The sequence below is a fragment of the Octopus bimaculoides genome, chromosome 23 (genome assembly GCF_001194135.2).
Source record: "Octopus bimaculoides isolate UCB-OBI-ISO-001 chromosome 23, ASM119413v2, whole genome shotgun sequence".
Taxonomy (NCBI): Eukaryota; Metazoa; Mollusca; class Cephalopoda; order Octopoda; family Octopodidae; genus Octopus; species Octopus bimaculoides.
In genome coordinates, this window is record NC_069003.1 from 36,311,519 (window position 1) to 36,322,520 (window position 11,002).

General features: G+C 38.5%; 1 protein-coding gene and 1 long non-coding RNA gene across 2 annotated transcripts in view; one reads left to right on the forward strand and one right to left on the reverse strand.

The window, feature by feature from the left end:
- Positions 1–6: 6 nt before the first annotated feature.
- On the reverse strand, positions 7–4,596 carry LOC106876090 (uncharacterized). Its single transcript, XR_001410195.2, has 3 exons — positions 4,460–4,596; positions 612–699; positions 7–189 (listed from the first exon to the last, which is right to left on the reverse strand). It is a non-coding gene; the product is annotated as an uncharacterized LOC106876090 (long non-coding RNA).
- A 1,529-nt stretch (positions 4,597–6,125) lies between these two features.
- The window catches only part of LOC106876083 (RNA exonuclease 1 homolog), a 42,462-nt gene continuing 37,585 nt past the window's right edge, over positions 6,126–11,002 (forward strand). The window contains exon 1 of the mRNA XM_052975966.1: positions 6,126–6,822. Within this exon, the coding sequence (XP_052831926.1) occupies positions 6,708–6,822 (115 nt within the window). The 5' untranslated portion in view covers positions 6,126–6,707. The remainder of the gene's footprint in view (positions 6,823–11,002) is intronic.

Sequence of the window (11,002 nt, forward strand, 5' to 3'; positions counted from 1 at the left end):
CACCACGGTTGGGGACAGGCAGGTTGTCGGGCAGCCCTCCTCCATGCTGGAAATTCAGTCTGTGTCCAGAATCGTGAATCTGATGGTGGGCCTTTGCAGCAGGCGTTTTGCTTGGGTTATCATTGTTGATTCGAAGCAACAGCTTCAAGCTGGTCTCAATCTCAGAGCTGCTGGGGCATTCTGCCATTTCTGCAGAGAAACACAAAGAGAGGAATGAGTGTGGACAAGCGAGAGAGAGAGAGAGAGAGGGAGGGTTTATGGTGGTTGGGAAGAAATGAGAGAGCATAAAAGAGCAAGACAAGTAGAGTATAAGAGGAGATATGGGAGAGTGTATGAATGTAAATATAAAGGAGAGAGAGAGAGAGTGAGAGAACATAGGAGAGAATAAGAAAATAGTTTAGGAGAAAGGATGAAAAGAGAAGGTACAGTTAAGAGAGAGAGAGATACAAAGGGGGTTACAAGAGATGAGGAAAGGAAAGAGGTGAAGTATAAAGAGGAGAGAGGCAAGAAAGGAAGAAAAAGAGGAAACTAGATAAGAAAGAGGAAAAGATAGAGGGAGGGAGAGAAAGAGAGAGAGAGAGAGAATAGGAGGGATGCATAAGAAAACTCACCTAAAGTAATTTAGTTCTGTGTAAAAAGAAAATAAAAACTCTTAAACCAATTGGTGACAGACAACATCAGGTATGGACTGAGTGGTACCTGGAGTAGGAGGAAGAGAAAGAGAGATTGGTCACAGTTACAAGCATGGGAACACTAATCTCGGCCTCTGGGTGTGTGTGTGTGTGTGTTTATAAAACACTAAGTAGCCTGTTGGAACCCACACAGAGCTCAAATATGTAATGATATATATATATATATATATAAAATTTAGATAACTAGTGATTCAGCAAAAGAGACTGATAGAATAATGACCAGAATTTAAAGAAAAATAAATACTGGGGTTGATTTATTTGACAAAAACCATTCAAGGAAATGCTCTAGCATGGCCACAGTCCAATGACTGAAGCAAGATAAAAGCATTTATAGATATCAAACATGTACTTATTTGACAAGTGACTTCATTTCACTTATCTTCTACAATGTAATCATTCCTTCACACATACACACTACATTATACACACACACACACATATATACATATAAACTTAGATATGTTTCGACCAAAGATTGGTCTAGGCCATGTCTAACTCAATAGCACCACCTGATAAGATTATCTAAATCCTTTTTAAAGTCCAGTTTGGTCTATGGTCCATTCAAGTAGTGAGTTCTTGTTGAGTGAGTTGTATCCAGGTAGGGGTGGCTTGTCTGGTATTCTTCTAAGAAATCTGTCCAGACTCCGTTTAAAGGTGATGGGATCCTTTTCCTCTTTTATCTGTTTTGGGACAATGTTAAACAGGGCAGGGCCTGTTGAGGAAAAGAAATTATGCCGCAGTGTACCTATATGTTGTGATCCTGAATTGGGCAGGGGACGTATGGCCCATGGTCCCAGCCTTGGATGAACTTTGAAACTAATGTTCAGGTCATTTGGGCAATGCTGGCAGTATGTGGGCAGAGGACGTCATGAAACGTGTACAACAAAAAAATACGAAGTACGTGTACATGGAATATGAACTATTTTTTCGAACATATATACATGCATATATACGTCTATCTGTCTGAAACTCAATTTCACTCAAATTTTACACATGCCTTACTTAGGGTCATGGGCCAAAAAAAATTTCCAACTTCTTGCCTAATTCGATCCCAAAGCAATCTCTTATCTTTTACACTATTTCAGTATGACGTGTCAGAAGTGAAACAACAACATCCTCTCTATTGTAATGTGAGATACATTCAATCATACTGACACTATGAAAGTGAAACTATTATCTTACATATATACATAGATAAATCAAAATAAGCAACAAAGATATCGAGAGGTTATCCAGTACGATCATTTCATGCAACTCCATTTAATTGAACAATGTAATCATTATATCAATTTAAAATGCAGAGCAATCGACATGTTTCAAAGATAACATTGGTTTTATTCCAAAGGAATAAACGGTGTAAAATAATGTAATCTTTTCATCAGGAAAGAACGAGAACCAATCTCAACAACAAGTGAAGAACGAATATACAGTGCATGTATTTGGCATAAAAAATGACCGTCCCAAAATACAATGCACACACACACATAGATGAGTAGTCAAGCGAAAGAAAGAGGCACTAAACACACTTCGTAGTTACATATATTATTCGGTGACCTGAGCTCGACTAGGTTTCTGTGAGAAACCCATTAAGTTTTAAGTTGCATGGGGCCAAATCAAATTGTTTTAAATAATAATCCTTTCTGCTAAAGGCACAAGGCCTGAAATTTGGGGGAGTGGGATAGTCGACCCTAGTATGTAACTGCTACTTAATTTATTAACCCCGAAAGGGAGGATGAAAAACAAAGTCGATCTCGGCGGAATTTGAACTCAGAACGTCAAGACCGAAGTAGACGATAGTAGAGACTGAAGTACTTGCCGAGTTTTATGTTTAAGGAAGGAGTAAGATTTAAAGGTGGGAGGCGAGGAAGGAAAGTTGACAACAAAAATTAGCAAATTCTTTCGTCTGGTCACGAATGCACGTAAACATATAGACGTATATTTACAAATACATATAAAAACAAACGCACACATTACTGTACTTATTCAGGTGTGTCCTGAAAAATACTTCCATTGGATCTGATTCACGCCATTTTGTAACAATAGAAAAAAGTGAAGTACAACCAGTGCGTGTTTTAACAGGGCCGAACGATCCTCGCAAAGTACATCTACATCAACACAAAGCGAAACATGTATGTGTGTGAGAGAGAGAGAGAGAGAGAGAGAGAGGGAGGGGGAGAGGGAGGCACGTATTCAGAAATATAAAAGTTCCAATCGAAATCACTTTCGATTTCTTTGATCGATTGCCACTTTCTTATCTGCCACTGTGGGCTGAACGCTTGTGTGCGTGTAGAGTCAAAAATAAAGGAGATAGTGAAGAAAGAAAGAAGAAGAGAGAAGACGAAGAGAGAAGAAGGAGAAGAAGAACGAGGAGGAGGAGGAGGAAGAGGATTTCTTTCAAGTTTCTAATATTGGCAGAAGTACAGAAATATTTTGGCGGCTAAAGAATTGTTAGGTAAATTGAATCATTCGCTGGTTGATTTCAATAATCTAAATTCCCTCGTCAGAAGGAGTTAAGCTGGAGTTATTGAACCCTCTAGAGGGATTCGATAACCCCTCTAGATATGATCTTCGTTTGCTCGTACTGAAAGAAACCTACTTCGCTATGACAGCGTTTCCACCTTTCTAACTTATTCACAACAATCAAGCAAGGGAACCGCCAAGAGGTCGATCGACTTATTAGAAATAACAGTCAAATTTTCTTCACGTATATTCTATCATCTTAAAAATAATATTATAAAGAGGGAAGTGGACACTGTTGTCTTGGAGATTCAAAAACACGGGATGGTCACGCCTATATCATTAGATCTCCTCGACAAGGGCCGATCAAGATTTCTTCTGTTAAGGGACATACATTTGTTACAAGTGATAGGAAGACATCACTGGTACTAATTCGATCGATCGACCAGGAACAGTCGATTTTCAAACTGGAGTTTAGTAATAGTAATAGAAATACTTTCAGATTGTAATAATAAGTTGTCTTATTATTAACCACCAAGGATTGACGAAAGCAACGAAGACGGCACAGGACGACGAAACGATACATTCTAGGGGGAAGGCATAGATCAAACCCCCTTTCCGTTAATAGACTGATATTCAATTTATATTTACTAGAAGTTAAAAAAACAAAGTCCACATCAAGACAGGACTTGAAGATGAAAGAGACTCCGAATAAAACAAAATTGAAACTAAATAAACAGACGTAACAACAATCACAAACAACACAACTCGAAAGAAAATAAGGAAAAATATAAAAAGCATTGTTAAAATGCAACAAACAAAATACGATTCTCACAACACACACATACACAAATATATATATATATATATACATACACAGTCACAAATATGCATATTTTTCTGATACATATACATAAACAATTGCATTTATGCATAATATATATTATAATTGTTTACGTAGATGTAGACTGATGTGTGTATATACACACACACATATATATATATATATACACACACACATATATATATGTATAAACATACACACACACATACGTATGTGTGTGTGTATGCATGTATGTTATGTGTGCGTGCGTGTATTTAAATGTATCGACATACAAGTTGTATACATATTTACATATATACACACACCTACGCTAAAAATTAAAACACATTCCTTAGGAATCGATCATTTGTCTCTTTTCTGCGATTCTTCTTTCCGATTTTTTGTCTTTTTTGATCAGTTTAAAGTAAAAGTTGGAGAGATAGTGTAAAAATAACGGTCGAGAAGTGAGATTATAAACAATATTTACGTGACGACAATCAGCACACAGCAGGACGACGCCATATTGGTGAAGGCGATAGTAGCAACGGGAAGTCGGCTCGGGCGGCGGCACGCAGGCGTGCAAGCAACCTTGGTCGAGTGAAAGGAAGGTGTGAATGAGTGTGAGTGAATGTGTGTGTCTGAGTTAGTGATAGAGTGACTAATAAAGGAAGAGGGAGGGCAAATCGAGTGGTATGAGGAGGAGGAGGTGAAAGAAATGATGGAAGGGGAAAAAGTTAAGTGGAGGATGAGGAGAAAGAGTTTGAGTGAGAGCGAGAGTGAGCTAAGTATAAAGGAATAGGAGAGAGAGAGAGAGAGAGTGTGTGAGTCGAAGGAAATTTGGGAAGAGAAAGCTAAAGAAATAAGGTGAGGAGGCAATGAAAATGCATTGAAAATTTTAGAAGAGAGAAAGAGGAGGAGAAATAAAAAGAGTGTGTCAAGGAAAGTGATAGAGTACAGGAGAAGTACAAGGAAGTGTGAGAAGAAGAGAAAAAAGACAGGCAAAGTCTACAAGAGAGAGAGAGTTAAAAGGGTTAAGAATGAAAGAGGAGAATGTAAATAAAGAGTGGGAAAAGAGTACGGGAAGAAAGTGTGCGTAGCTAGGGAGATGATATGGGGGAACAAAGAGAAGCGATGTTAGGGAGTTATGAAAGTGATGAGAAAATTAGAGGTACATGAGTGAAGGAGAGACTAGATGAAAAGAAAAGAAACAGAAGAAGCTTGAAGAGATTAAAGCGGGGAACAAAGAAGATGAGGGATTAAGGAAACGAGAAAAGAAAGCAAAACAGTGGAGGATTAAAAGGAGAGAAAAAAAGATATGAAGATTATAAATAGAAGTGAAAGTTGAGAATTATTATTTAGAAAATATGAAATGGGGACGGAGGGTAAATGCGGAGAGCGGGGGAAATGGAATATGGATAAGAAATTATTAGAGATTTTTTTTAAGAGAAGAGACAAAAGAAAAAAAAAGGAAGGTGTGATGAGAGAAAAGTTTAAAATACTTTCACTCACACTCACTTTAATACATCACTCATAAAGAGTGAGAGAGACAAAAGAAGGAAATATATATTATTGAGGTGGTGGGGGGATGAACAAGAAGCAGGGCTCATAACTTTTTGTGTGGGGAAATGTACAGTGAAGGAGAAAAAGAAGTCATGAAGAAGGGTAGGAGGCGGAGTAGACAAATCAATGAATCCAGAGGAATTTGTGTGGATGAGAGGTTGGATGGATGTGGGGAGATACAGGGGACGTAACTCGACAATCAAGGGGTGCGACTCAGGGAGATTAGTCTGTGGTGTTGGGGATTATTTAAAATATATAGGAGGACAGGCTAAGTAAAAAATGATTGAGAAGACAAAGGAAAGTGAGCAAATTATAACAACAAATGAAAAATCACACAACAAAATGTGGAAAAGATGCAAACTCATTATTCTTTCTTCTGCTTTCGGCAAAACGTTTAATCGTTAATCGTTAAAAAAAAAAGAAAAGAAAATTATCACAACTCAATTAACAAATAAATAATTCAGAATGCCATATATATATATATATATGTGTGTGTGTGTGTGTGTGTGTGTGTGTGAAACTATAAAAACTAAATTTCTCATCAAAGTCTCGTATGAACGTTAATTACACTAAACGAGAATTGGTGTCGCGTTGGCTAATCAAGTATGAAAAGCCAGTCACAGGAAAGGAGAATTGTTGGTTGGAATGGGCTGTAATGGTAAATTAATATAAAACGAACGCAAAACAAATATTAGTGCTATATTTACATATGTATATATGTTATTTTTGTATTGACGTAGATTTCTGTTAGAGAAAGAGAAAAATAGTACGGCAATTTTATACTAAAAGCGGACAAAGATAGAAATAGATAAAGAAAGAGAAGAGTAGATGTTGATAGAGGGAGTGAGTGTCTGAGAGTGCGTGAGTAGGGGTAAGAGTAGAGTTGTAAAGGTGTTGCAGCCACCACCTCACTTCTAAATAGAGCGACATGTTTGTCTGACTATGGCTGCCCGTCGAAAGACATTGATTGCAATTTTGGTCTACATTTGGCCAAGTTGACCATGTCTCAGCGAAACGAGCAGCAAAAACACAAAAACAGCCAGAGCACACAACCATAAAGGAAAAGACAGGGTGAGATAGCTATAGACATAGAGACATATTATAAAAGGAAAAGAAAAACTACAGTTTAGTGAGAGGCCAAAAAAAAGGAGAGCGAAAAAACAACAGATGAAAACATGTTTCCATCGTCTGGGTATTTCCGTGGTTTAGACTGCCCCTTTTATGCCAGTGGCCTGTGTGAGAGACCTTACTGCCACTATAAACATTCGAAGCAACCACCAACGGATAAAGGTAAAGACAACAAACCCCCAACTCATCCTCAAAATATATATAATTCCTCAACCACAAGTGCTCTTCTTATAAATACATGCATACATAACAGATATATGTGTTTGAAGGTTGCATATATAGACGTGTTATGTGTAGATATATTTATATAATGTGTGTGCTGTGTATGTTTATGGAATATATTTGGAGTGTGAAGTATTTTGTGAGTACATCTCTGTCTGTGTGTCAATGATGTATATATTGTTTGTTGATGTTGATGGCACTCCAGTATGTTGATGTGCGTCGTGAGTGGAGTTTGAGAATGTTTACGTGTTTTCGGTGCTGCGTATATACTGCCTTACCTTGTGATGTTTATATATATACGTTCTTGCCACATATATGCATGCATACATACACACACAACACATACAATATATAATCGGCAGAAGTTAGAGTGACTCAAGGCCCGAAAGTTTCATACGTTTGCACTTTTCAAACGCACCAAACTCGCGATCCTTGAATCACCAAATTCTGCCGATTATAAATATTATATAATATACATACATACATACATACATATATATATATATACACATGTTTGAGCTCTGTTTTTTTTTGTTTTGTTTTCACCTTACCAAGCCTATCTATTATAGATAGGCTGTTTTGTTTATCTTGCACTATTGTTGTATGTATATTCATGAAATCGCTGTTATAAAGGATGCGTTTTTGACAAATATATTTGAAACTGAAATGAGTGTATGTTTTATATATGTAATGTGTATATATGACCTTCTTTTTATTGTGTATGTAAGTAAATATATGTGACTGACAGCTCCAGGAATCTGCACTCGAATGTTGCATCATTTGCGTGCATCGTATTATGAATTGAGTCTCATAAAAGGCATTTGGTGGTGCATTTTATGTCGATTCCCCTGTCGAGCCGTCACCTCTCCTATTTACTTCGCTTCCATCGTCATCATTCACCATCACCATAATGAAATGCTGAATATTTTATTCTCGGCTTACGCCCTCACTAATCATCCCCTCCACCGCCACTACAACTTGCAGGCTATCCCCGCCACTTCTCATCATCATTATCACCAGCAGCATCGTATAATTTGTTTGCTTTTTCCCCTCGATCCCCGCCATCCACCCAAGTATATTCTCGGTGCCGGAAGAGAGACACGACGAGGGCGGGGCAAAAGAAGAATAAACACAGCTGAAAGGGGTAGGTCGCTGTAGGGTTCGATCGATCGATTACTGATCAGCTAGCCGCGTTGTCTCGTATCCACCACTCTCATTCCCAGTGCAATTTTCCACGCCTTGTTTGCTGTTTAGCCCCAGGTCAGTTTCTGATCAATGAAAAGCATTGCAGCCGTAACCAAGTATGTCCCTTTTATTTTTATTTATCTTTTTCTTTTTTGGCGAGTACAAGTTGTACTCTGAACGATATTATGTAAAGTGTCTCCTTTATTTTTACGATAGTAGGATATGGTTTGAGGGAGTTGGTTACTACTTTTAGCGAGTCGAACAACCGTGTAGAGAGGTTCCTTCGTTTGCTCGTGTAAGGATATTTGTTCTTGTTTTTAAGTGACTCGCTGTTTGTTTTCTTATTCATAATCCCACCCTTAATTACCATACGACATCTGCACGCGTCGTCGTGCATGTGTGTGCGCGCGTACGCGTGAACACACAATCATCGTTTTGACGTTTCTGTATCCATGCGGGCAACAATCACTTGTCACACATTTGCATGCAGAATGACATTTCTCTGGTGCATCTCAAATGTGACATCTCGTCCGAGTCAACTCAACTCTCTCTCTCCCTCTCACTCACACCTCACTTAACAACAATTCTCTTAGTCTTCCTTGGTTCATATGCCTACCTGGACAGCACCTATTTATTCTCTGCGTTTCAAACCATACTCTGTGTGTTGCTTTTGGGGTTCTTTTCCACTTGAGTATCCATATACTTATCTATTTGCGTTTTCGTCACGCGCCTGCCCATCACTGCAAACTGTCTCTCCACCATGCATCAGTCGGGTACCCCCTTCACACCTAATTTCTCTCTTCTGTTGCCTACTTGGGATGAAAATCGCCGTTATTTATACATCACTTGCTTTCGACTCCATTACTAATTTATGACATATATCTAGGCAACGAAATTTATCTCGGCCAAACATCTGAGTTATCCGCATATTTGAGTTGATGCTTTTCTTCATAATGTTTACTATTCCTGTGCGTTTGATTAATTTAAAGTCTTCTGCAGATCAGGGTCTACCTGTCATTGAACCAACAACAGAAATACTAAAGTTTTTGCCAATTTCGCTTTCCTGCGACTTCTGCTACCGAGGTAGTATATTTATCTAAGACAAACGTACTGGCCATGTTCACCTTGAAATCTTTTGACTCAAGCTGAGGTTTCCTGCTATTGGTGTTTATTGACAGCTTCTGCATTAAAAACACCGTATTTACTGGAGTACAAACAATATAGTCTTTTTCTAACTGGTTGGCATGGTTGGTATGGCAAAATTGCAACCACTGCACAGGACTGTCTTTATTTAAGCTGTGCTAGAGCATCTCTGATGTCAATCAACTTGCTGGAAATAGCAACCGAATCTCTTGAGTTTTGAATAAGGAAAGGGCTCTTTAGATTAAGCTTGATATTCCTTGTCCATCAGGGCTGATCTGGAGCTAAACCATGTTTTTTTTTAACCCTGTAGCATTCAGATTACTCTGTCAAATGATCATTTAATTACATTGTTTTGAATTAATCATGCATCATCTCATAGCCTCAAGATTTCAATTATGTAATTGTTTATCTTTAAAATGGCATTGTAGGATAGGTGCGAGAGGCTGAATCTGATCAGTTTAAACATAAAACCAGAAGAATATTTGGCTGGGTATATGAGTGGTTTAAATGCTAAAAGGTTGATAAAAACAAACAAAGGTTACATGGAAGTGAACTACTATCAACAACAGTGTCCTTCATTGTCAGCAGACATGATTGGTGTTTTGGCCATTTCGATACGACGCATCTCTGCCTGCCTGGCTGGGACTACATTCAGGATGTATGGAGTACTTTCTACAATATTGATTGCCAACTTGTGTTCTGTTCAACATGAACCAGTCTCTGTTGCCCCACAAATCTGTCTGAGCCAACGCTCCACCCAAAGGCCAGAGCCACCTCCTAAAAATGAGTCCTGCGATGTCCCAGCCTCCAACCTCCACTCTCCTCATCTCTGCCCCTCATTTGCATACTTCTCCATCTTCCCCTCTTGCTTCCTCCATCTTCACCTCTCATGATGCAGTCAGCACTTTGACGACTACACGATGTGCCACTCTTGATGCCAGAACCAAATCAGATATTCTCCACAGCTAATATCCTACCAAACACTAAAGGAGAGCAAATTGTCCCTCCCCCACGCCCCCGTCTCTTTGCGTCCCCCACCACACTCGCCTTTACAAAATGGGATAGTCATGACTGGAATGCCTGATTATAAGTCTGTTCAATTGAGGTTAATTTGGGGCTAAAATAATATAATCAACTCAGAGAAAAGAAACTAGGGCAACATTGATACTTCCTGATGCCTTCAGCTTGTACACAGAAAAAGAAACATCCTGCAATGTTTACACACACACACACACACACACATATATACCCACACACAAACACATGAAGAAAGACACTCATAAAAACATGCTTTTGTGTGTGTGTTTCTTTTTTTTCACTACAGCCATTTAAATATGAACAATGGCAGGGAGACTAATATCTGCTTCTTGCTACAGCCATTGGCCATCCCCTGCTGGTTCCTTATATCTGCCCTCATCACTGCCATGCACTCTTCATCTGCATAATCAAAAAGTACCAAAGAAGGCTGAGAAAAAGAAAAAGGGGAAATATCTGGACCCTTGTTCTTCCAGAAGTTGGTTTAAACCATTGTTTGGATGTTATGTTTAGGGTTAAGAGATGGAAATAATTTTCAGTATGACAGTAGTTACAAATAAACATCAGCAAAAAATGGCCAATAGAATAGGTGCCAAACTTGGAAAACAAAAGATGTACTCTGGTCTATTTGTTCAGCTAAACCATTCAAAGTGATGCTCTAGCATGGCCACAGTCTAATGACTCAAACAAAGGAATAAAAGAATATGAACACACAAAAATATACAGATATTATGTACCGTTATATATACATACACAC